General features: G+C 42.5%; 1 protein-coding gene across 2 annotated transcripts in view; it reads right to left on the bottom strand.

Moving 5' to 3' along the window:
• The window catches only part of ITCH (itchy E3 ubiquitin protein ligase), a 99356-nt gene that overhangs the window by 57506 nt on the left and 16034 nt on the right, over positions 1-25816 (bottom strand). The window contains exons 2-5 of one of the 2 annotated variants that reach the window (XM_054979591.1): positions 17797-17880; positions 14818-14908; positions 3305-3446; positions 1709-1833 (exon numbers count right to left, since the gene is read on the bottom strand). In XM_054979591.1, the coding sequence (XP_054835566.1) occupies positions 1709-1833; positions 3305-3446; positions 14818-14908; positions 17797-17862 (424 nt within the window). In that variant the 5' untranslated portion in view covers positions 17863-17880. The remainder of the gene's footprint in view (positions 1-1708; positions 1834-3304; positions 3447-14817; positions 14909-17796; positions 17881-25816) is intronic. The other variant, XM_054979592.1, reaches the window with a different exon arrangement.

Genomic DNA, 25816 nt, shown 5'->3' with positions numbered 1-25816 from the left:
ACTGTAACTCGCTCTATGCAGAGCTGCCCTTGGGCTTGATCCGGAGACTTCAACGGTTCCAGAATGCTGCTGTGCATGTCCTAACTGGAACTTCGTGTAGGACACATAATGCCTATCTTGCAGCAGCTTCACTAGCTCCCAGTAGAATTCCGGATCCGGTTCAAGGTGTTGGTTTTGACCTATAAAGCCCTAAATGGACTGAGACCAGCATACCTAAGGGACCGTCTCACCCTGTATGTGCCCTAGAGAGCACTTCATTCAACCAGAAAACATCTACTGGTGGTCCCTGGCCCTAGGGAGGCTCAGCTGGCCTCTACTAGGGCCAGGGCCTTTTCGGTCCTGGCCCCAACCTGGTGCAACTCTCTGTCTGAGGACACTCAGGCCAGCCAGGATCTTGTATCATTTAGGCGGGCCTGTAAGACAGAGATGTTCCGCCAGGCATATGGTGGAGGCTAATTTTAGCCCATCATTGCCGAGCTTTCCACCGGTCTCCCTCTACAAGGGGTATAGAGAGTCCACTCACGCTGGTTGCCCCAAAAGGGGTACAGTATTTTATCTGTTTTTATGACTGATTTTAAGTTGTATTTTAATCAATGTTGTACCTCGCCCTGAGCCTGCTTGCGGGGTGGGCGGGTTAAAAATAAATAAATAAATATTTATACATGAAAACCGTTGTATATTTGTGTATGAAAACCTATTCCAGTCCTGATAAAAAATTAAAATTAACTACTGGAAAGGAAATCAGGAAGTGGTAGCATCTTGAAACGTAATTATGCAGCACTCCAAAGATTGCTATAAATCGCTGAAGACTCAGTTAACAGATGCCACATCCATGACATTTGAAGATATGATGACTCTTGTCTCATTGCATATATTAAGCAAAGATACTCGCTCCCCACAATAAGCACATTTAAAAGGAATTATATTATGCAACTGAGACATTTTTCATCATCTGGCAATTTTTATATATGCTCATTTATTCAAACAGCAGTACTAAGTCCCAATATTCAAAATCAGAACCCCAAGCAGCTTGAGGATCATTGGAAAAAAAACTGCCCACTTTCACAATACACTCTTTCAAAGCTACTGAATCCTGTTTCACACCCCATTTTGCTGTAGGATAGTACTTAAAACAGTAGCTTTGGGCTGCCACCATAAATTATAGTGGGCAGCAAATTTGTTCCATAAAATAATCTCAGAAGTTATGCAATATCATTTACTAGGACCATCCAAATTACACAGTAATGCACTATTGTTTTACTACTTGGTTAATTCTTATAACACGTATTATTCAACTTTTATTTTTAGTACCATAAAAACATGCATCACAAAGGCTACATTCAGAGGTCACAGCCTCCAGTGTAGACTCTCCTCCTTGCACATGGAGCCAAAATTGAAAATGTCCCGGTCTGAAAGGATCTTTAGCTTGTTCTAACATCATAACTGGGGCATTTTCTTTCAGTCCAGAAAATCTGTCTCAGTTTCACACATGAGGAAAGGAAGAGGATAAACCATGTTTGTCTGAATTCGTTTGTGACACTTGAATACAGTTAGTCATAATACAAGATATGACAAGAAGAAACCTTAAAAGAGGTATCATGAAAGAGGTATATTAGTGAACTCCCAATGCAGTTTGTTCAATTAAATAGTTCTTTAAAAGGAGCCGCCCATATATAAAATTATCAGGTATGTGTTATTACACACTTACGCTTCATATTGTTTGCTTTGAGTGTTGCATGAACATCTAGAGTGGCACTTCCCAGTAAGACATCAGATTTCAATGTTTGGTGACTCCATACCCGAAAATTTAGTTTGCTGACTGGAGTGACAATTCTAGAAAAACAAAAAACCGTAATGCATACTTTGAAAGCAGCGTTGCACATCCCAAATTACTATTTTTCATTTACTAAGCAACAAGACTGAACTATTACCTAAACTTATACAATAATTAACCCCTCAATTGAAATGTGAAAGAAGTGACTGAAAGCTATAGCAGTGCCAATTTGGGGGGAGGAATGGAATATGGCTCCTTAAAGGTGTCTATCACTGACCTTAAAATTATTATTTCTTTTATTACTTCTGAAGACTGCTTTTTAAGCCTCTTCGGGTTGTTTACAGTTTGTATATTATTGTTCAAATGATGCCAACTGCAGCTTTTTATAAAGGAAATATCACAAAGTCAGACATAAGACGCAGCTCTAAGAGATTTCCATAGAAGGCATCACACTCTGAATTGCGGTAACTTATGAGTTTCATGATGATCAGACTCTCAGACTCTGAATTGCAGAAACAATGAGTTTCATGATAATCAGACTCTAATCATACACACAGTAAATATAACTAACTTCTTTCTCTACCACATAAATAACAATGTGCAAAACCAATCATGAGCGTAGATAGAATTCTACTACGCCACTGAGATTTTTAAAAATTCCAAAAATTGTAAGGCATAGAAAAAAACAGAAATGTTGAGGGAAATTGAAATATATACATTACATATTTTCCTATCAAATCAAAACTTCTTTTATTGAATTGACATAAAATGCATTATTTATAAGTCAGTATAGATTGTGGTATTTGGCATATGGAATTTTAACATATTTTCATTTTCTATGAGAAAAATAGCACATATACTCAAAAATTGAAAAAGAGTGAAAAATGGCTACACCTTATGCTACCACAGCATATGTATCTTTAATTTTTGCCATCTGAGAGGTAGGAAAAATAAAAGGTGAAGGCAGAAAACAAATTCTGTAGTAAACAAAAGAAATTGTATTTGGATAGGTACTCTCATAGAGTCACAACAGAGAGCATGTTTGGATGTTACTTTAGACTCTTTAATAATATATTATCATTAAACACATTATAGCATTAATTGTTGCCAAAATTAGTTACATTTAAGCAAAAAAATCCTGAAAATGCTGTATGTTGACAGTTTAAGTTATTTTTTCCATGCTATCCAAAATTTTCTAATTTTTCCACTGGAAAAATTGAAAAAGTCCTCAGACTTTATCATACTATACATTTAGAGTACGAAAACCCTTGCCTTACGACGAAGCATTTTACTTTTTCTAACAGGGAAGATATTTCATAGGGGTTTCTTTTCAGTGTTCCCCCAAGTTTCTCAATTTTTCAATTGGCAAATTGGAAAAAAGGGCCTTGAGATTCCCCCCCTCCCCCCTCCAATTTTTACATTTCATTCCAGGTCCTCACATTTCTCAAGCATAAACTCATCTCAATCTGAATTACACTGCAACTATCATTTAGAACAGAAGAAGAAAGCAAAGTATTTCCCCAAACCTACACTGTAAGATGTTGTTTCCATTTTGGGCTATTAGTATTGTTGCATTTTTCTGTCTTCTTTGACTGTCCATCTACTGATACTTCCACATAAGGGCTAGGTCCAAACCATTTGTTTTTGTTCTCTTTCAACTTTGCAGAAATAACTATAAAAAAGAAAAGAGAATGAATGTACGTTTTATTTTCTTAGAGAATCAGCTGCTAGGATAGCGAAACTTTGATTTTTAGCCAAAAAGTATCTTATACACTTAGGGAAAAAAAACCCTCACATAATGCAAAATTCTTCTCCAAATGCGGCGGTGACGTTGTCCTAGGATGCTGGCCACCTGCTGCCACCCCACCACCACCACTCACCTGGCTGGCGGGGGGGGGGGGAGGAGGTGCAGGGAGGCTGGCTGGAACACAAGGTAAAATGGTGCACATGTGCTCCACAGGCTCCCAATGACATTAGTTCGTTTTAACCAAAACAGAGCATTTTCTCTATGTTTAGAGCCAATTCTTAAAGAATCAACCCTGCTGAGACTCTGTCACTTCTAATTTAACCAGAAGTGACATCATCAGGAGAACACACGCTAAAGAAAGAGAAGCAGTGCCTTCCTGCCAAGAATCTCATCCCCCCCACACACACACCTTTCAAGGTAGGGGGACCTGCCAACCATACACTCCACAAAAGATTTCTCTTTTCATGCAATCCCATGGGTTAGATTCTACCAGCTTTTTTCATTTTTCAAAAAGCTGGTAGGATCAAACCCGTTTAACAGAAATAGATGTGATGTTTGAAAGTAATCAGTACATCAAAATATTTAATTTTCTTAGCATTCTATATTTAGACTGTGTAGTAGCAGATTCATTCTGGAGAAAAGTTCTAAATAAATGTTATGCAATTATTTTTATACACCATTTATTCTCTGAAAAATGATAGAAACTTTCTGCTTCTGATGTTTTCAAGATACTTCAAAGAAACTAAGTTTCAGCTGTAGTATTCTGAAGAATAAATCTGAACAAGCAAAAACAAGACAAAGGTTGGCTATGCATTTTCAGTGTGGGCACTATCCAACACACAAACCCAGTTATGATCTGAATTTAGCTCTTTGCATTGATGACACAGTACATCTGCATTTCACTGAACAATTCTATTACTCTTTTAAAGTAAAATATGAATATACCCTATCTTAGCTTTGTATTGCCTTTCTATATCCCCCCCCAAACTACACTATACCATCCCACACCCCACCATCCTTCCTGACTGTGATATATCTGTGGCAGCACTCACATTTTAAAAAGAAGCAGCAGCAGAACTTGGCCAATAAAGCTAACACTACATGTCTATTTTACTTAATGGTATTAATATAGCTACATAAGCTTAACTTAGCACCAAAGAGTTGAGTCTCTCACTTCAGTTACAAAAGTGTTAGAAAATGAATTTCTACCTCCCATGCCTAATTTTAGAACCCTGGTTTCCTGCTCACAGTTTAAGATACAAGGAAAATCTCATTCCACAAGAGAAGCAATCTGTTTAATTTAATTTTTCTCTTTCAAATTTAACTTTTTTTAAAACCAATTTACCATTCAACTGGGGGGAGGGGTAAACTCCTACCAGGCAAGTGGCTAGGGTTGCCAGGTTTCCTTACCCTCTTGACAGGAGGGCAGGTACCCAGTATTCACCTTCACTGTGTCTCTCGTGCTCCTGTGTAATGATGTCACTTCTACTTTGCAGCGGGCCGATTTGGTACCCAAACAGGCTCAGTTCAGCCCATTTGGGAGCCAAATTGGCCCTCTGCAAAGTGCAAGAGCATTCTCAGGGCAGTGTGACATAATCACACCACCCTAGAGTAGACATGGGCACAAATCGAAATATGAATTAATTTTCGTGATCTTAGCCTGCTTAACCTTGACAGGAAGCTCTCCTTGCCAACTGGAGAACTTCCATTCTGCCCTATACAGTGAGGAGCAGGGGGGTTAATACCCTAGGCAACTGAAGAGGTGGGCCTTCTGTAGCCAATCCCCGTTAGGCAGGGCTGTCTGCCAACCACAGACTTCCTGTTCTGCTCTATGTGAGCATTTGTTATATAAGGCAGAGCTCTCTTCCTTGTGCTTTTCAGTCCCAGTAGACAGAGGGAGAGGGAGGAATTGTTGCTGGGATTGGAGCGAGAGTGTGGAATTGAGCTTTTGGCGGCGGCTGCTTTAAAGAAGACTGAAAACAAACCTCTTATTTCCAGCTCTTGACCTTACTAGGAAGGTCTTTGAGTGAGGGTGCCTTTTTTCCTCCACCCCACTCCACCCTAGTCTCAGGCCTTTGCCTGGCTCTGGGGCCTAGGCGCCCCTTTTTAAAATTCGCTTGTCATTGTTTCTTCTTAATTCTTTCTCTGCTCTTTTGAGGGCTCACACTCTTGTTGTTTCCTTCGGTTTGGGGGCTCACCCCCCAAGCCCACTCTCAGGGCCACTGCTTGGCTCTGGGGCCCAGCTTTGTATGGATTCCTTGCCTGAGGGCCTCACTCTTCTGTTTGCTCTGTCTCTTGTTGTGCACTTGTTTGGTGCATCTCACCCTTGTTTTGTGCACCTACTGTGTGCATTTTACATCTATTTGGAGCACCACCTGGGCAGGTGTTTCTGTGGTGTTTGGGGGCTCTCCTCCCAAGCCCAGTCTCAGGGCCGCTGCCTGGCTCTGGGGCCAGATTTGTGTGGGTTCCTCGCCTGAGGACCTCACTCTCTTTTGTTTTCTTTTCTTTAATTTTAATTTGAGCTCCTGTCCTGACTGGCCAGGTGTCTGTATGGTGGTTCTGGGCTCTCCCCCCACATCAGTCCCAGGGCCACTGCCTGGCTCAGGGGCCAAGTTTTCTGGGTTCCTCTGCTGAGGGCTGAAACTCCTCAAAGTTTTCTCATTTCTTTTGCTGTTTGTGTGCAGCATTATGAAGCATAGAATGGAGGGCAAGGGTGGTCATGGGGGGAAGAAGTGCAAAGGTGGCCAGGTTGCCCATCGGTGCCCAGCAATACTTGGGGGGGAGGAGGTCTTGGAGACACCAGAGACTCCTACTGTAGATCTGCCTGTGGGGGCTGCGGAGGAGGCAGAACAGGTCTCACCGCTGGCGGGAGTGGAAGTGGATAGCCTCAAAATTGTTGAGGAAGATGATAAGGGGGGATCTCAGGATGAATGGTGGGGTTTTGGAGAAACATCCAGCTCCTCCACATCCCAAACTCTTGAGACTGTCCCTGCCTAAAGCCCGCCCCTCACTCCGTCTTCCCAACCCAGCGCCACACCACGGCCGGTAATCCTTTGTCTTCCTCCTGACTCACCAACTCCTGGCTGCCATTTCAGTCAGGCACTCTGGCAGGACTTCCAGACCCTTCCCTACGAGCCCTGTCTGGTGCGGTGCTGTTCCTGCAATACCATGGTGTGTAGAGGCTGTGAGCCTAAGCACCTGTCATCAACCACCCTCTGCTCGCATCTGCAGAGGCACCACCTGAGCCTGTTGCCTCCGGAGCCATGCGAACCATCTGGCAGGCAGACGAGGAGGGCTTCTGATCAGAAAGAAGTGAGAGCGTAACAGGAGTCCACCCCGAGCAAGAAGCCTTGCACTGAGGGTGCTGCAGGTGGGACTGGAACATCCAGGCAGGCTACCCTGCAGGAGGTTGTCCCCTCAGAGTCAGTGATGGTGCCTAGCAAAAGAGTCAGAGGGAGGGCTCAGGAGGGAGGCACTCTCATAGTGGTGGAGATGATTGCCCTGGACGGACTCCCTTTGTCTATCATGGACAGTGTGGGGTTTCAGAGGTTGCTGTGTCATTTAGCCCCCTGGTTCACAATGCCGTTGCGGCAGACCACTGGCCGGTGAGTCTTGCCCGCCCTCTACCATCACGTGCAAGAGATGGTATATAAGAAGCTGTCGGGTGCCAAAGGGTGGACTGTGCACTTCATGGCGGATATGTGGAGTGGCTGTCATCACAGCTACCTCACCCTCACTGCCAACTGGTAGCAACCAGAGGACCTCCGCTGCCCCAGGGAAAGGTCAGGGCCCCAGGGTGAGCTGCTACCCTTGGTGCCAGGCTACAGAGTGGTTATTCTCCAGGCATGGGGGATGGATGAGGATCACACAGGGAAGAACAGTCATTGCAATCAAGGCAGGACGGAGGGACTGGTCGTCCAGGGGTGATTTTGTCTGTGGCATCATGGTCACCAATGCGGGAAGTAACATGCTGGCAGCCCTGAGAGAGGCATCCCTTGATGGCCTTGTCTGCCTGGCACATAAGCTGCACCTGATCATGATGGATGCTCTTGGGCTAGGCAGCAAGGTCAAAGCCAGCTAGGACAAGGGAACGTTGTCCATGCGTGTCTTGTTGGACAGCTGCCAGCATCTGGCTTCCCACTTCTGTAGTGTGAAGTCTTTGCCCAAGCTACTCCAGAGGCAGGGGGAGGGGGGCGAACCCAAGCACCACCTCTACCACGACATGCCCACCCACGGGAACTCTACCTACAACATGGTTAGTCATCTGGTGGAGCAAAAAAACCCGGTGAAGGACATAATGTTGTCTGTAGCCATTATGTGGGAGGGAGAGGAGGTCAGCATCAGCTCTACGGATTGGTTAACCTTCTCCCAGATGGTCCATGTCCTGAAGCCATTTAAGGACACCACTGAGCTCCTCTGCTCCTGCCAGTACAGCCTGGGACAGGTCATCCTCCTGATCCATGGGCTGGACCGGGTGCTGGCCCAAGAGCTGGAGCATGCGGACACTCTTTTCCCCAGGGTCAGGGACTTAGTTAGGAGATTGCAGGCGGGCATAGCCGCCCGCTTCCATCCTCTCTGCCAGGAGCTGCCTTACAGACTGGTGTGCATGTGTGACCCCGTATAAAGGGCAGCATTGCCCTGCGGAACGGCCAGCTGCAGGGGTGGAAGAAGGACCTACGCAGAGCAGTGCTCAGATTCCAGGAACAAAAAGTGGGACTGAGGGTTGAGGGTGTGAAGGGCGGATTGAAGGAGGGGTGGTGGTAAATCAGTCACGAGAGCCCTCCCAACAGGGACGGCTGGAACTCGTCAGCACGAGGGATGGGCATCACCTTCTGCCCTCGTTGCCTCCCCACAGGGCGGAGGCCCCCCCTAAGAGTGGGACTTACAATAACCTCCCCCTAGAGAGGGAGAGGCATCCATCTGTTCACCATTCAGTCCAGGTCCTGGCTGGGGGAGATGACCCCCCCAGGAGTGGGAGTTAGAATAACCTCCCCCCAGAGAGGGGGAGGCATCCATCCATTTGTCTGTTTGCCCGTTAACGTTCAGTCCAGGTCCCAGGGTGAGGGAGATGCTCCCCCGGGAATGAGAATTAGAATAACTTCCCCTCGTCCTCCATCCATTCAGTGCCACCATGTCCAACAAGCAGGTTCTGTTGATGGCCATCCTCAAGAGAGGGACTTAAAGTACGCTCCTCCCAAAATAGAAAAGAGTCCACTAGCACCTTGAGCTTTTGAGAATCAAAGTTCTCTTCGTCAGATGGTTATTCTTAAAGGTGCTACTGGACCCTTTTTTATTGAGCGATTAACACGGCTTACTCCACTGGATCTCCCCGCAAAGGGGGAGGCATCCGTCCCTACTGCCACGTCCAGCGGGTGAGTTTTGCAGATGGGAGGCATCCAAGTGTCTTATTTAGTGCACCCTGTCCTGCCTGGGTCAGTGTGGAGGGCATCTGCCGGCGCCACCATGTCCATGGGTGGTTTTGTTGTTGGGCATCTATCCACTGCGTTGCTCTGCTGGCCCAGTGAGGGGGACATAGTCTCTCCCTCCCCGACCCAGGGGAGGGCATCTGCTGGCACCATCACGTCTGGCTGGTGGGTTTTGTTGGCAGCCTCCACTCCTGAGCATGAGAAGTGGGCATCAGTTCAGCCATGCTGCCCTACTGTCTCCATCCAATGGACGGAGTCTCTCATTTCCCGACCCGGGGGAGAGTGTCTGCCAGCGCCGCCACATCTGAAAAGTGGGTTTTGCTGATGGGAGGTGGCCAAGGGTCTTATTTTGTGCATCCTGTCCTACCTAGGTGGGTGTGGAAGGCATCTGCCAGTACCACCATGTCCATGGGTGCTTTTATTGGCTACCACTGCTCCTCAGCACGAGGGGTGGGCACCTATCCACTGCATTGCTCTGCTGTCCCCAATGGGGGGGACATGGTCTCTCCCTCGCTGACCCAGGGGAGGGCATCTGCCTGCGCTGCCATGTCCATGGGTAGTTCTGTTGTCCGCTGCTCAACACAGTGGTGGGCACCTATCCACTGCTGTCCCCAGTGGGGGGGGACGTAGTTTCTCCCTCCCCGACCTGATGGAGGGCATCTGCCAGCGCTACCACATCCAGCTGGTGGGTTTTGTCCGTGGCCTCTGCTGCTGAGCACGAGGGGCGGGCATCAGTTCAGCCATGCTGCCCTGCCCAGGGGACGTAGTCTCTCCCTCCCTGACCCAGGGAAGGGCATCCACCGGCACCGCCATGTTTGGAAAGTGGGTTTTGCAGATGGGAGGCAGCCAAGGGTCTTATATAGTGCACCCTGTCCCATCTGGGTGGGTGTGGAGGGCATCTGCCAGCGCTGCCATGTCCATGTGTGGTTTTGTTGGCCACCACTGCTCCTTAGCATGAGGGGCAGGCACCTATCCACTGCATTGCTCTGCTATCCCCTATGTGGGGGACGTAGTCTCTCCCTCCCCAAGCTGGAAGAGGGCATCCACCGGTGCTGCCATGTCCAGCAGGTGGGTTATATCAGCAGCCACCACTCCTCAACACGAGGGGCAGGCATCAATCCGCTACATTACTCTGCTATCCCCATCCATTGAACTAGGTCTTAACCTCCCCAACCGTACGAAGGAGGAGGACACAGATAAAAGCCATTGGTTGGATGCGGTGGGAGACCTTTGGGGCACAAGAAAGGTGCTGTGGCCCACCTCCACCTACCGAGGCTGTGGCACCCTGGGGGATGGAGGGGAGGCAGTCCAGAATGTAGACCACCTCCCAGGACCATAAGGAGGGGGCGGTCACCGACAAAAACCGATTGGTCGGATGTGGTGGCTGCCAGCTGGCTTCAAGTGGAAGAGTGGGGAATCAAACCGGGCTCTCCAGATTAGAGTCCCACGCTCTTAACCACTACACCAAACTGGCTCTCGGGAGGTGGGCCCAAAATTTCTACAGATTCCTCCTCACACTGCGGTCCCATTTCACATGTGTCATATCCAATCACATTCTCAAAGAATACTGAACCCTACCCCCCAAGAAGAAGCAGAAGTAGAAAGCTGCAGCAGGAAAAGGAGGGAATCTAAGATTCAATTCCTCAGTCAATCACACTGCTTAATCAATTACAGCAAACACAAAAAGACCAGCAACACCTTAAAAATGAAGACATTCAGACATCATGTTCATGATACTTAGATGAGCTAGAAAACCCTGAGCTTACCAACTCCTTCCTCCACCTGCAGAGCTGCAACTGAAGACTTCCTGACTTAAAGATTTAACTCTAAATCAAGTACAGAAGCATTTACTGTGTACAGCCAAAGTCCACTACAATCAAGCCCAGTGAATTAAAAAATTGTAGCTATCATCGCTAAAATAATCAAGACTAAAAATTCTTACATTAAAACATAACTCCAATGTGATGCCTTAATTTGGGTGCCTTAATTGGGACTTGTTTCGTTCAGAATAACTAGGATTCTACACTACAGTTTAACCTTGCTTTAAAAATCCTGGTTACCCGGGGTGGGGTGGGGGGGGCTCCACATTTTTAAGGTGCTCAAATTCAGATGTCATAACAAATGTTAAATTGAAGATTGCATATATCAGAAACCCTTCATTCCTGAATCTGCAAGAGAAAGGAGGATGAAAAAGAGTTGGTACTGAGAGGTTTTTAGGTTTATTCAGATCATGAACAAATTACAGTGTATGATGTCTGAATGAGATTTACTATGGCATAAACTCTCATAGACTACTAGACACTAGATGCATGAACTGTTCTCACACATGCACACACACTCACTTCATGCATCTGATACAGCAGACACAGGGAATTCGGAAAACCTTATAACACAGTAAAACTTTAAGTACCATTAGACTTATTTTAGGTAACAGACCTGACATACGTACATAGTATCAAACCAAGAGAGCCAGGAATGTGCAAGCAGCCAGCAGGGGAAGGTCAAGCTTATGTTGTCTTCTTGACCCTATGTGCATCTCTTAACAGACAGCAGGAATGGTCTAAATGCATGACGCACTTAGGGGATGTCATCACCCCCTGTCTCACCCACAACCCTGACCAAAATCTGTCCTTAGCCAACCAGGTCAATACTGGCAGCCCCTCATTCTGAGCATCAACATTTTGGACTTACACAGTCCTCTTCCTAAATTTTTGTTAGTTCAGCCAGCTTCTGTATGCACAATGAGTGAAAGCATTTGCTAGTCTAAGTCATTTGATTTTACTTTTTTCCAGGCGGAGTCACAGTTTTCTCTCCATTTAGTAATCTAAGGACCTTTGTTTTGTATCACAGTAAGATTAAAGTCTAACTGATGGGAAGTAGGAGCCAATTATTATTAATTATTAAATATTTACATCAGGGCAGCGCCTAATGGTACAAATTATTTTAAAGCAAGTCAACAGGCTTCAAAAGAAATGAGATTCCATCCACTATTTTTGCTTTTTAAATTTCTGTTTATTTTACTATATTTTTTCATCTTCAAGAAGCCCTTATTACTCATGTCTGCTAAGAGCTTGACCTTTAACTGCACTGTCACAGTGCATACAGGGCAAACTAAAATTTCCTTCAGGGTATCATTATATTTACTATACCAGCTTAAGGCGACCTTTATACTCGTTCTCCTCCTCAAATTATAACACAGGCAGACAGCTTCAAAAGTTATCGTTTTTCTTCACATTATGCTTCCCTGCTCAAACCACAACAAATTCCAGTCTTTGTTTTCCAATCTAACATGATCTGTGCAGCAAAACAAAAGCAGTAATAACTGTATTCAGTCCACCGCAAGCTATTATTTTGTGGCATAGCTGACAGCACTAACAGTTCACGAGTCAAATGAAGCGTTCTTTGTTAGTACTGCATTGGGGGGGGGGGGCGGAGTATAGAAAGAAGCAACAAATTGCATAGATCTTTGGTTATTTTTCTACCTCTCAAAGTCATACCTGGTAGGTAAAGGGCAACTGCTCTGGATCATTTTTTTTAAACCCACTGTTAAATCTTTCAGTTAAAAAGCAGAAATAAGTTCAAACAATAACCAATGTTAACCAATGCACAACTATTCACACTAAACAGTAGTTTGTACTAGAACACTGAATGAACACTCAAGAACTAAATTAAAGGTTCTATCTCTTTGGCATTTGCTGTTCTTCAAAGTAAGATCACTAATCTATAATCAGAAACACTACATTTTATAAAATGTACATTTTAAATAAATTTGTAAAATACTGAATATAAGTTAAGCTATGAAGGCCCAGAAACAGGACTGCCAGGTCTCTGGGGGTCAAACTGTGTAAATAGAGGAGCAGTGGGGAGGTAGAAGGTACTTATCTCACGCCGACTTATTGCACCATAAAATGATATTATTTCTAGCACAACATGGAAACAATGGTCATACTTGGGGCCAATTCTCTAAAAATCAGCCCAAAACTAAAAATAAAATCGTACACATTTTTCTACTGAGCAGTTTCCCCCATTCTAACCAGCTTCCTTTATAATGGCATGAAGACTCAAGTAACAGATACTTGTAGAAGGAATATTTAAATGCAGTCAAGTTGCTATAGGAAAATACTCTTCTGCTTTAAGTAACTGAACTCTGCCTTTAGCATGCTATACTCAGCTAGATACTAAGATCTGTTCAACTTGGTTACTTAACTTACTTTTGAATGAAAAACATTTTTTTCACTGCAAGGGCCGTATCAAAATGCTGACCAGTGAAACACTGTTTTTTTTTAAAAAACAAAGCATTAAAGGTTCCTCTGAACCTCTGTTAACCTTCCTTCTCTTTTCTACCCTGACAGCATGTGTACTTCCTTCTCTCTACACCCCTCTCTCTTACATTTAGTGCCTTTATAAAAAAATTCTCCACCTTTACTAAAATCTCACGAAATCAATGTACGACTCCAAGCTTTTAAAATACTTACAAGATGGTACAGCACTCTCAAAAAACTATCAAAAATTATTCCACCTTATTCCCCCCTACGCTGGAAAAAATATGGAGAGGCACCTATGGTGGCAGTGCGGCGTTATAAATAAATGTTGGGGTGATATCACAGAACAAATAGAAAAGATAACATACAAAATTCCATTGGATCCACAATTGATATTCCTTGACCTTTGGCAAGAAATTCAAATCCCAAATATATATCGACAACTCATAACAAGCCTTTTAAATGCAGCAAAGTCACTAATATCTCTTAATTGGAAAAACCATCTCCCACCGTCAGTGTCACAGTGGTACTCTCAAGTTTGGGATCAATTTATAATCGAAAAAATTACTGACAGGATTCATTGTTCCAATTCACTTAATGGGAAAACAAATTTTTATGAGAAATGGATGCCCTTTTTTGAGTCCATCGAAAAGAATGATATGCAGCCTTCAAGTTCTTTATACTGTAATATTTTGGAACAATAAAGATTAATGCTAAAGATCACTGTTTAATGCCATGAAAATACATTCAAAGTATATCTCATTACTATATTGCGTTACATTTATAAAAATTTTATGCTTTTAATAATATTTACATGTTAACCTCACAATATGATTATAACTTATCATTACATGTACCAAGTCATTATATGTATCAAGTTGTTATATGTATCAAAATGTTGTTATTGATTAATAAAGTTTTAAAAATTAAAAAAAAAATTCTCCACCTACAGGCCGCTCTGCAATCTGAAGGGTTACCACTCACACCACTCTTTTTCTCTACCTGAACTCTATTCTCTTTACTTTTTCTCTACCAGCACAAGTTTCTCAGAACATCTGTACCTCTGTCTTTTCCTACTCTACAGGTTCCGCGTTGCTTAGTTCTCTCACTTTTTTTTTAAATAACTCATTCTTATTCCATTTTTTTATCTCCCTACCTTAAGTCCCTACACATTCCTCTTTTCTGAGGTCAGTGGCTTTCACTTACTCAGCAATTATCAGGCACAAATGTTACTACACACATCTGAAATTCTGGAAAGGAAGAACAATATCGACATACAAGAATATGAATGACACTGCCTCCATCAGCGGAGGGTTAGCAACAGCTTATGAGCAAAGATAATTCTTTGTCTGTAGATCAGAGTAAGCCCACAGTACCTCTAGTTAAAAAGAAACTTCGATAGCAGGGATGAGAAATGTCTCTGCCTGATGGACCAATAATTTAACTCAACATACAGTATATTTGTATCTTCACCTCTCCTACTGATGAGCCTCTGAAATCCCCATACAGATGTAGGGAAAGGTCATAAATAATGAATATATACAATTCCTCCAAATAATTAGCTGTCTTGTGGGCCTTACATTATCCCGGCCTTTTCTAGACACTTACCAGTGACCTGAAGTTGTGATTTCATAGTTAGTCCACTGACAGACTCTGATCTTGACCCATTACCAGCCATACCACAAGAAGGTTCATGAACCTGAAGAGAGGAAATGAAAATGCTTCAGAAAGTAAAATTAAGAACAGCAACCATATACTTGAATACAGCAGAACATCATTTCACATGACACCTAAACACTACATCAATCAATCATCTATAAACCTTGCCCTTTCTTCATGGAGCTCAGATGACATACATTGGTCTCAACTATCCATTTAGATGTCCTTCTAAGGATTGGGACAAACTTGTCTCAATAAGAGATATCTGAAACCATATATGGTAACTTTCCCCTCAATCCCAGAAGAGAACCAACCAAACCACGGCAGGGAAAGAAAGCTTTTATCTCGTGCAATAAATTTTGAAGCCACAGTAGAATATGGCCACTTTTCCAGAAAAATGGAGATTTTGAGGGAAACAAATATATGCAACACTTACTTTCCTACCGCCTAAACATATTTTGCTGATTTAACTATAGAAAATGCATTGTTTATAGCTAACTAAGCATATAGAATTGCACTATTTGGCATATTTACCGAACGGAAAAGTATGTGTCTTAGTTTTTATAAGAAAAATTACATATATACCCAATATATGAGAGTTGCAAACTGCTGCTCCCTATTCTACTTCAGCATACGCATCTTAATTTTGCCATCTGAGAGGCAGAAAAAAATGAAGGTAGAAAACAAATTCTGAAGTAATCAAAGTATTATTTCAACTGAAACACTATTATACAGGTACAATATGTAGGATTACCAGCATATTTGGATATCAAGTTACTTACAACACTGAAAACGCTACTGGATTAAAGTGCTACTGGGCTCAATTTCTGTTCTACAGAAAACTCTGAAAATCATGTATTATCATTAAACACATTATATCATATTAAATGTAATAATTTTGGCAAAAATTAAACAATAAACATTCTTCAAAATATGTTGCATACATCTACAGTAAACATAGGGCTTACTATTAACTAATGTGGTGGATTTTTTTTGTTTTCTATAAAAACTTCCATACTTCACATTTTGCTTTCATGCTACAATTCTGAGTTAAACTTGCCTTTAAAATATCTTACTGATTCCAGTACAGGGAAAAAAATCATACGAGTATTTTTCAATGTTGTTCAACATTTTTCAGTTTTTCCACTGGCAAATTTGAACACAGTCCTCAAACTTTTTTGTGCTCTACATCTGGAGTGAGTAAAATTTTGTCTTAAAAAGCATTTTACTCATTTCAAAAGATTTTTTTCCTCAGTGCTCCCCAGACCTTTCAATTTTCCCCACTGGAAAAACTGAAAAACTGTATCATCCCTCCCATTTTTTTTCTGGGTCTTCAGATACTGAGTGATTCTGCACACGTTGGATAATGAACTTTCAATGCATTTTATCAATCGTTTGAGGTGGATTTTTTGTTCCGCACACAAAAAAATCCGTTCCAAATGATCTATAAAGAGGATTGGAAGTGCATTATCCAACGTGTGCAGAATCACTCACTTAATCCTTACCTGAAAGTCTATTAATTTGATACCATCTTCTGGTTGCCCTTTCCCCACATCTAATTTTTCCCTTCAATTTTTGAGTTAAAAAACACTGCTTGTGTGTAATATCTAAAATGCAGAACAAGTTTTGAAAGCAAATACAACAAAAACAGAGTTAATTATAGCCAAAACACGGAAGTATAAGTGTGAAAAAATGTTATTCACGCTGGAAAACAACACAAGCAACAGACACATTTCACAATATACAAACTGTCATTTGATAGCTTTTGACAGGGTTTTCCCAAAAATATACAATCTGGGAAGAAAGAGTTCTTGCAAACCACACAAGTCAGCACATTTAACCAAAGAGCTGAACAGGAATAAATGACTAGTACTATTCATAAAGAGCTGGCCTGGGAACACCTGAAGCTGCACTATTTTTTCCGGAAAATAAATGTAAACTTTATCAGAAATCTGGATGGAAGACTACTAGGAGTCCTGTGTGAAAATATAAAGCCACCTCAAGCAGGTTTCCTGGAAACGCAGCACTGAAATGCTGAAATTAAATATTTCTTTAGGGAAAAAGTTCATAGAGTTCAAGGAGGAAAATAATTCTTCCAAGTTTCAAGTTATTTCAAATGCATTTCTTGCAGTGTGAAAAACACAACTTGTAACTGACTCTGTGATTTTAAAATTATTACAATGAGATCAATAAGGCGCTAGCACTTTCAAGGAGACAGGAGAATTAATAATTCAAACATTTGCCTGTATGATGTCAGCAGTGGTTTTAGTCTTCCTGGAAATCTTTAACTATGGGAAGTATGCTTTATGACCAAGAACCTCTTAGAATCTAGTATATCAATGGTATGTATTTTCAACTCATACACATACATTTCTTCCCAACTGGAAGCAGCAATGCTAACTGCCTGGATTATGTAAATTATAAATCATATGGAAGAAAAGTGGAGGGGAAGCTCAGTTCCTTGAAATTCACTACTTCTCTTCATTACTTGAGTGTCTAAATGCTAAAAATTCTGAGCTCACAAAGCAAATGTAGTTTCAATAGGTGTTTTTTGCCTTTAAATTCTTGGCAGCCAATACACTGCCCTGTATTTCTGTACCAGGAGATTACTGTAATTTCTATCATCATAAGTATTAAAGAAATAAAATCTCAATAAAGAACAAGAAACCCAATCAGCACTACATAACTAATACAGCAGGTAATTCCATGAATTGGCTGCATCAGAAACCAGTATCACTCCAACTATATTCCTGAAATGAGATTACATATATCCCAAAGGTTTAAACAGAGAGAGAAGGATGACATGGTAACAGAGGGAACATGTGAGAAAGATGATCTATAAACGAAAAAACTAAAATAAGAGGCCTCAACTCTAGCAGAAAAACAGCCAACACCTCCACCACCACCACCCCCAGTACCAGAACTAACCTTGTCCATGGGAGCTCCTTCCTCCAAGGATTTGAGGGTGGTGTACCCAGCTCTCCTCTCCTCCATTTTATCCTCACAATAACCCTGTTGATGAGAGAACGTGAATGGCCTCAAGTCATCCAGCAAGCTTCAGGGTAACATGGGGATTACAAGGAACTAGTATTTTTTTGTCAGCTGTTGACTCATGGCTTGTCTCTCCACTAGTATAATATAAAGACAGACTAACAAATCGTGAACTTTCCTATGTGTATCCTGTTTTTACAAGAAACTCGTTAGGTAGCTTCAGAAAAACCATTCTTTTTCTACTGTAGCCCCCCTCCCCCATACCTAACAATATAGAAATACTGCCCTACTTTATAGGGTTGCTGTAAAAATAATGCTGGTCTGTATAAAAGTTATTATTTTGCTTTATAGCTCCATTTCCAAGTATATTCTTCTTGCTTCTTTTTACTGGGGAGGACTTCTTAGCACTGCCCCAAACTATAGAAATTGCCTGTCTTGGGAAGTGAGACGCACCACAGTTATAGGTACAGGTTAAAGATTTTTTTCAGTTCTGGAATGCCTTTGATTGAAATGTACTAAAGTTGCTGTTTTATCTTTTAATAGCTTTGCTTGTGCTGTTTTAGTCTTACTTTAGTCATACACCTGTAAATTACGGAAATATGTTTATCTTTATGATGATATCTCCAGCTCTCTTAGCTCCCCTTTTGTAATATGTGATAACATTCAACTGGTTATAAAATAAATCCCGTCTCTCCTTCACTTCTGCATACGCTCATGTTGTGAAATAAAGCTTTTGCAGTAGCAATTTCTTCATTTTATTTAGTTAATTTGTATGGTGACTTTCTGCCTCTCAGGTACCCAAGGCAGCTAATGATCAATGAAAACATAGAAGTGTAATAAGATTGAAAACATAAGTGCAACAAGATCCTCCAGTTTGCAGGATCTGAGTAGGTCTGCTAGAGATAGAACATTTTGGAGGTCTTTCATTCATAGGGTCGCTGTAGGCTGGAAACGACTTGACGGCACATAACACACACACAAGATTTAAGACTATTTTTACATGATCTGAACAAACCAGTACTTGCATCAAGCATTTATTTTACAGGCAGAGGAAGTGATTGTCTTGCATTTTAATGTTTCTTCAAAACACAATATCCTAGATTTTATTTTATATTAAATACTAGAGGCTGAGGAACAAACTGACTGATATGCTTGTATTTTGCTTCATATATAACTTATCACAGAGTTTTCAAGTAGGAATACTAAGGAACATCAATTTGCTATATTAACTTTAAGACTAATATATAAAAGGCCATGCACAAGTTTTTGTACACATGCTAGGAGTTCTGAGGCCCTATTCCTATCAAAGGTCCTCTGCCCCCAAATCCACACAAAGGTAACAACAGTGTCCAGATAAACATCTGATCCAGCAAGGAGGAATGTCCACAGACCCTATATGTGCACAAAAACATTTTAAGAAAATGCAGCAGGATCTTAGAATTATGACCTAATTCTGTACATAGAAACAATGGGGGGGATAGGAGGAAGAAAGAAGAGCTGTGCACACAACAGAGTTTTGATACTGCAAGTTAACAATTTTCACTGTCAAAAGAGTAATGTTCTTTAAAACACCAAACAACAGTTAACCTCTTTGGCACTGGGAACCTGCTGCAGTGTCGGTTGCAAAGCAAGATCTAGCTGTGTTCATAGTTCTGTCTCCCACATTCATATTGCTTATTTGGACCAATATTCAAATAGAGTAAGCTCTTATGCTGAAGACTAGATATGCCAAAATGTAAAGTATATCCACATAACAGTACATAAAATAGAATCCTGAATAGTTGATTGCCCAAGTCAATTTCAACTGCAGTTTTAACACTGTGTCAAGTCTTAATCCTTTAATCTTACAACTTTCATGTTTATTTATTTACAAGATTTTTACCCTGCCTTTCCATCCTCATAGAGCCACCAAAATAGCTAACAAATTAAAACATAAATTTAAAATCTCATCTTAAAAAACAATTAAAACCAGCACACAAATCCATCATTAAAACAAAACCAGAGATTAAAATGAATACAAAGATAAAAACAAAAATCAAAACTTTGGGTAGGGAGGAGGAATCGTTGAGTAAATGTCAAGTGAAATAAGAAAGTCTTTCATCTGCTGGTGGAAAATGACAACAGAAGGGTAGAGACATGTGGAGTTGGGTGCCACTACTGAGAGGGCCCTCTCCTGGGCTGCTAACTGCCAAGTCTCAGAATTATGGCTAGTCAGTGTAGCACAGGAACACACACTTGGAATGCAATTCTGGCTTAGGACAGAATGCTAGCTGAGCACCACTTCTGTGGAGTGAGCCCCACCCCCACAAGTAAATATTAACAACCAGTGACTTATACTGGGGGCTATAAATGTTCCATATTTAAACTACCTGGCCTGAACCAGAAACATTTTAGATTTATGAGCCATAATTTATATGTAATAACAAATTAGACCACTGAGGAAGGCCCAGAGAGCCAAAACGCGTTTGTGATTCTGTATAACTAATGTTACTAGGTCTCAAGGGCTTTTAACTTTGTTTCAGGGTTTTTAATCATTTATGCACTGTGCAATAAATAATTGTACTTTTTATATATCTTATATTTTCTTGGCTGCTCAACCATCTCCCAGCAAAAATCATCCAGCAGGGTGACCAAGATTGTGTCAGTCCTATAACCAGGCACGAAGGAACCAAAAGGAAATAATCAGCCAGGATCTAAATAGGTTTATCATCAGTCTTTGGTAGTTTAGGCCAATTTTCTATCTGAAACACACTGAAATGTATACAGGGTTTTAATGAACAAAACCATATGCTCTGTAGAAAAATTATATCCATTTTTTCTATGCAGGGGTTTCATATAGGCACTGCATGGTTGTATAGAAGAGTTAAAGGCACACAGTAGAGGTAAAAGTTTAAGATGCCCAGTGGCTGGCAGTTATCTATTAGTCTTCAAGCTCTTGGTATTATTAATTGAGTTTCTGTGATATCACAGAACCTTGCATGAAAGAGCCTGGATTTCAACACATTGAAATTAGTTCACTGTAAACATTGTTAGAGATGCTGTGATATTAAGAAGCATTGGCTAACATTGTGAATTGCTACGACACTCTCATTCACAAGAGCCTAAGTAGAAAACATGGGAAAGTGAGGAGATGGCCAGATTTCCGATTAATTCTGCTTCCTCTGGAAGGTTTGCTGCTTTTTGCTGCAAAACAAGAGGGCTGTTTGTGATCGTGGGGTGGATCCAACGATCTTTCATGTAGCCTTCTTCTAGCCTAAGGAGCTGTCTTTCGCAGGAAAAGCCATTTAAGCTGAAGGACGGCTCCTTAGGTTGGAGGAAGGCTTCAAGCTTGAGCCAAAAACAATGGTGAAATACAAATATCTGTATTAATATTTTAAAAATTAACTGATTGATAAACTTTGCTCAGTGGAGTGGTAGAACAGGAATATGATCTACCCCACTGTGTCAAACATGCATATATCTGTTATTGGCAGGAAACACAGACCCAAGTTTAGATTGAGCCGGTCAGAATAAGTAGCAATTCATTTCAATATGTTGTATTTTCCATATACCATTTACAGTTTTACCTAGAAAACACACACCCTGGTTTGGATGGTCCAGGCTAGCTCAATCTTATCATATCTCAGAAGCTAAGCAGGTTAGTCCTGGTTAGTGCTCAGATGGAAGACCATCTAGAAAGTCCAAGGCAACAACAAGCCATCTCTGTTGATCTCTTGCCTTGAAAGCTCTGCAGGGTCATCATAAGTCAGCTGCAACTTGATGGCACTTTCCACCACCAGAAAACATCCCATGTGCTCAGAAGACAGAAAGCATTTTAGCCATGCAAGGGAATTAAATGCACCAGGCACAGCTAGCTCATTTTGTAAGGAAGAAAAAAGGAAGCAAACCCTAAGACTAGCATATTTAAGACAAGAACTTATCTAACAATTTGACTCACATATGCACCACACCACACTTTACCAATGAAACATCTATGTTAGCAGAAAAATGTGAAACAAATCAGTAAAGCTTAACGGTAGCTAAAACTTATGGCCATGGCCTGAAAGGATGTGTAATTCTGCCACGGAAGCCAAGCATGTGAAGCCTCAACACTGCCTTCATGTTAGATTGTCTTGGAACACACAGAGACTGTTCCAAGCTACTAAGAAGAGGAATGGGGTACAACTGTAACAAATAATATACTGTATGACCACAGGTCACTGTAACTGCACTGAATAGTTTTGTTTTTCTGAACATAGATCTTCCAAAATGTAGATAACCCTTATTAAGTATACAGAACTCAACTGGAAAGTCTAAGCATACAGGTACAACCACATTTTTCCCCAAGATCACAAACAGAATTATGTAATCTTGCTCTAGAAGTTCACCTTGCACCCAAGACTGGGGAGAATAAGCTTTTATTGTTCTCAAGTATTCTTTGTATTTAAGCTGCTGTCACATATTTACAACTCAGAATGAAATAATTAATTCCCAGAACATTTTATTTACAACCCAATCATGTCAGAAATACGTAATTTGTAACCAACTACAGACTGAGTTCTTTACCAAAAGACAATTCTGCAATCTAATGCATCTAGGTGAATTCTCGTGCAATGCCTGGGATTTTAATGGTTCTGAGCACATGTACAACCCTTTGTGTTACAAGGGATCTTATTATACAACCAATGGTCAGGAAGTGACTTTGATTATGACACACTAGGCAACAGTCCAAAATTCACTGTTCCTTGTTAGACTGAACATATGAGTTAGCATTTTTTAAATATACAAACTGAAAATGATCAAAACATTTAACAGCTGCATTGTTTATTAATACATGGATCCTAAGGTAACAAACCTGCATTACCCAGCTGTTGATAACTTAATAAAGTTCGCAATTAATTTTAAAAGGAGTTTAATTTTTCACCAGATTAACACCTACAACACAAAAATATCAATGCATACAATATTATCAAGCCTACTACTTTTTTACCTTCCTCTAATATTTCTGCCAGAGTCAATCCAGTTCAAAAGATAACCAAAACAAATTATTCATTACTAATCTTAAGGGTCTTAACTCTATGGCTAGCCATATTAAGTCACAGGATGTGGAAAGTCTGAAATATCCAATTGCCATGAAGTTTAAGAGTTTTAAATGAAGAATAAAACTTTTTATCCCTTGAAATGGGAAACAGCTGAACTTTGAACAGCTGATGGGGGGGGGAACTAGGAATATTTCCTCTGCCATCATAAAGTGCTCAGAATTCCAGAGCACTGAACTTACCATAAAACTATTTCATTAATAGGATTTATTTTGTAGAAGGTGTCAATCTCTGGTCCCGGGCCATCGGCACCAGGGGATGGTGAGCCTTCCAGGTTGGCCTCACAAGCAGTCTGGATAAGGGTACGCCTCAGAATCGGGGAGAGGAGGGGGTTTACAGCACCCATGTCCCTATCTCCTTGCATCGGGTAGACAGTATGCTCTCCGCTCTCTCTCAAGCTTGTCTCATTGCTCTCTCTCTCACTCACTCTGTCACCAACACTCCTCACTGGCTTCCCTTTCTTGCCCACTTATATGGGGCCATCCTAGGTCTTCATTCCTGTCCCCTCCAGGTGTCAACCTGTCTCTGGTGCTCCCTTCCCCTCCCTGTAGTACTGCCAGCTGAGCTGGCCTATCCCAGTGTCTTCCCCGGCTCCTTCTAAACCTTGGGCCTGGTTGGGCTTGGCCTTCTAAACCAGGCTAGCTGGGCCTGGTTGGGCTTGGCCTCAGAGTGGCTGCTCCGGCTCTGCTGGTCTCAGGCCAGCTCCCTTGGGGGCATCTGATTCCTAAGAGCCCTGGTACCGCCTGCCCACCTCCTGTGGGCTTGCGTGTCTCACTGGTGGCCCCCGCTGCTTGTTGAGCTGCCTCAGGATTGGTTGGCGCATTTGGAGAACAGCTACCAGCATTTAAAAATTTTAAAGTATTTATTAGAAAACTGCTGTCCATGCATCAGAAACCAACAGCATGCCTTATACATGAACTCTCTCAAACGATATTCCAGAGTCCTATTAAAGTACCTCAACTGATTCATTTAATACTTCTGTAATATCCACCCCCTAGGCTGTTGACCATTGAATCTCTGCACAGTTCAATTTTCTGACTTTGCCTCCTTTAAGAGACAATGACTCAGAAAGGCCCCCCCTCTATTGGCCTTCCTGGGACCAACTGTCATTTGGCTCCGTCCTTTCTATGGACCTTCCTGCTATGGACATGTTATGCAATCATCATGAAACAGTTTTATCAGTTATTTAAGATCTTATACAGGAGTCTGCTTTTTATTTTCTCTTTTCATCGCCTTTCCCCTGTTTTCCCACTATACTGTACCCAGTTGTTTTGAACTGTGAACCACTTCGGCATAATGGCAGAAAGGCAGTATATAAATGTGCGGCAGAATAGCCCCACTGCTCAGTGAAGCACTACTCAGTCGTGCCTTCCAAGGCACCTAGGCATTAGTAGCTGCCCCAAGTCAACGGCTGGCAACAGATCACTCTCCCAGCTAATTTGGTCTTTGGAGAAGTTTTTCTCTCTTTCTTTTGGGACACAACGACCATGACCACTTGGCCTTTGTAGGCTAGCAGCTCTCATGCACAGGCTTGCCATTCTAAGGACAAAGGCTACCAGCTCTCATGCACAGGCTTGCCATTCTAAGGCCCGCCTTGTGCCTGAATCTCCTGCTACCCAGCATCTGCTTACTACAAAAAACCGCTTACTGCACTCATACACTGCTAGGGGGGTTAGCAGGTTGCTGACAGACTACCCCATGTTGCCTCCATTTTAAAATAACATGTCTGATTGGTGGAAGTCTATGTGGCATGGAGGACAGTGTCTGGAACTGAGCTCCCCGCCCAGCCCAGACTGGGCACAGCCCCTCCCCACCACCACCACGACCCATCTGCAGCCATTGGGAGAAGGTGGTGCAGACCCCACCGGTGAGCGCAAAGCCCAAGCCAAGCTGCCCAAGGTCCGATGGGCAGCAGAGCCAGAAGCCTTGCCACTGCCCCAGCAGAGCCGCTGATGCTGCCCACAAGTTCTGGCGATGGTTCCCTCAGCAAGAAATGCTACTCAGCGCAGCGAGACAGTGCAAGGGACCAGAGCAGCAACTCTGCCGGCTGTGGCAAACACTTCAGCCTGTCACTCAAGAGATCTGTGACCCCAGACGAAAGCAGCAAGATGGACGTGGCCAGCAGCTAACTGGGTGGCAGCAAAGCAGCCCACAAGCAGCCTCAAGGGGTGGGATAGGGTTCTGCCAGTGGTGGGGGCCAATAGCCACCTAGGGATGCTGAGAGTGGATGGGAAGCGAGGACGCTGGCCACACTTCACCCAGGTGCTGGGCGTCACCCTGAGGGCAGGTGGGTAGGAAACGGGGCAGGGGTGGTAACAGGAGGTAGGGATAAAAGAGAGCTCCATCCCCTGTCCAGGTAAGAGAAGAGAGGACAGCCTCTGACGCAAGGGGCATCCTCTCAGGAGAGACAAGGCTTTAGGGGCACCTACACCCCCACACTATCTTCTCCAATCTGAGACCCATAGGGGGACGCTCCCCAATGGGCTGATTAGGCAGACAAGGTGGCCCAGAAGCAAGAGCAGGAGGCGGGACTGTGACCAGAGGGCATCAGCACCATGGCTGAAAGGCGCCCTGGCCCCGAGCGTAACCACACTCAACAGACAGCTACCAGCATTTAAGAATTTTAAAGAAGAAAAATGTTCAAGCACATACCCTCCAGCACCACAACAGACTGAACAAGAGATCCCAAAAGAAAGGTGTAAACACACAAGTTCTCTTTCCCTCACTTTATACATGCCCTGGTTGATGTTATTTTAAGGCACATTCTTTAATAGAAAAAGTTACAGCTTTCTGAGAATTTTCCATTACCTTGTAGTCCTGGTTCAGGCCTGCAGCCTTCCATGTGGCCAATGCCCATCACCTGCAGAAGCCACGAAAGA

This window comes from Eublepharis macularius, chromosome 5, assembly GCF_028583425.1.
Source record: "Eublepharis macularius isolate TG4126 chromosome 5, MPM_Emac_v1.0, whole genome shotgun sequence".
Taxonomy (NCBI): Eukaryota; Metazoa; Chordata; class Lepidosauria; order Squamata; family Eublepharidae; genus Eublepharis; species Eublepharis macularius.
This window is presented reverse-complemented; position numbering and strand designations above follow the sequence as displayed.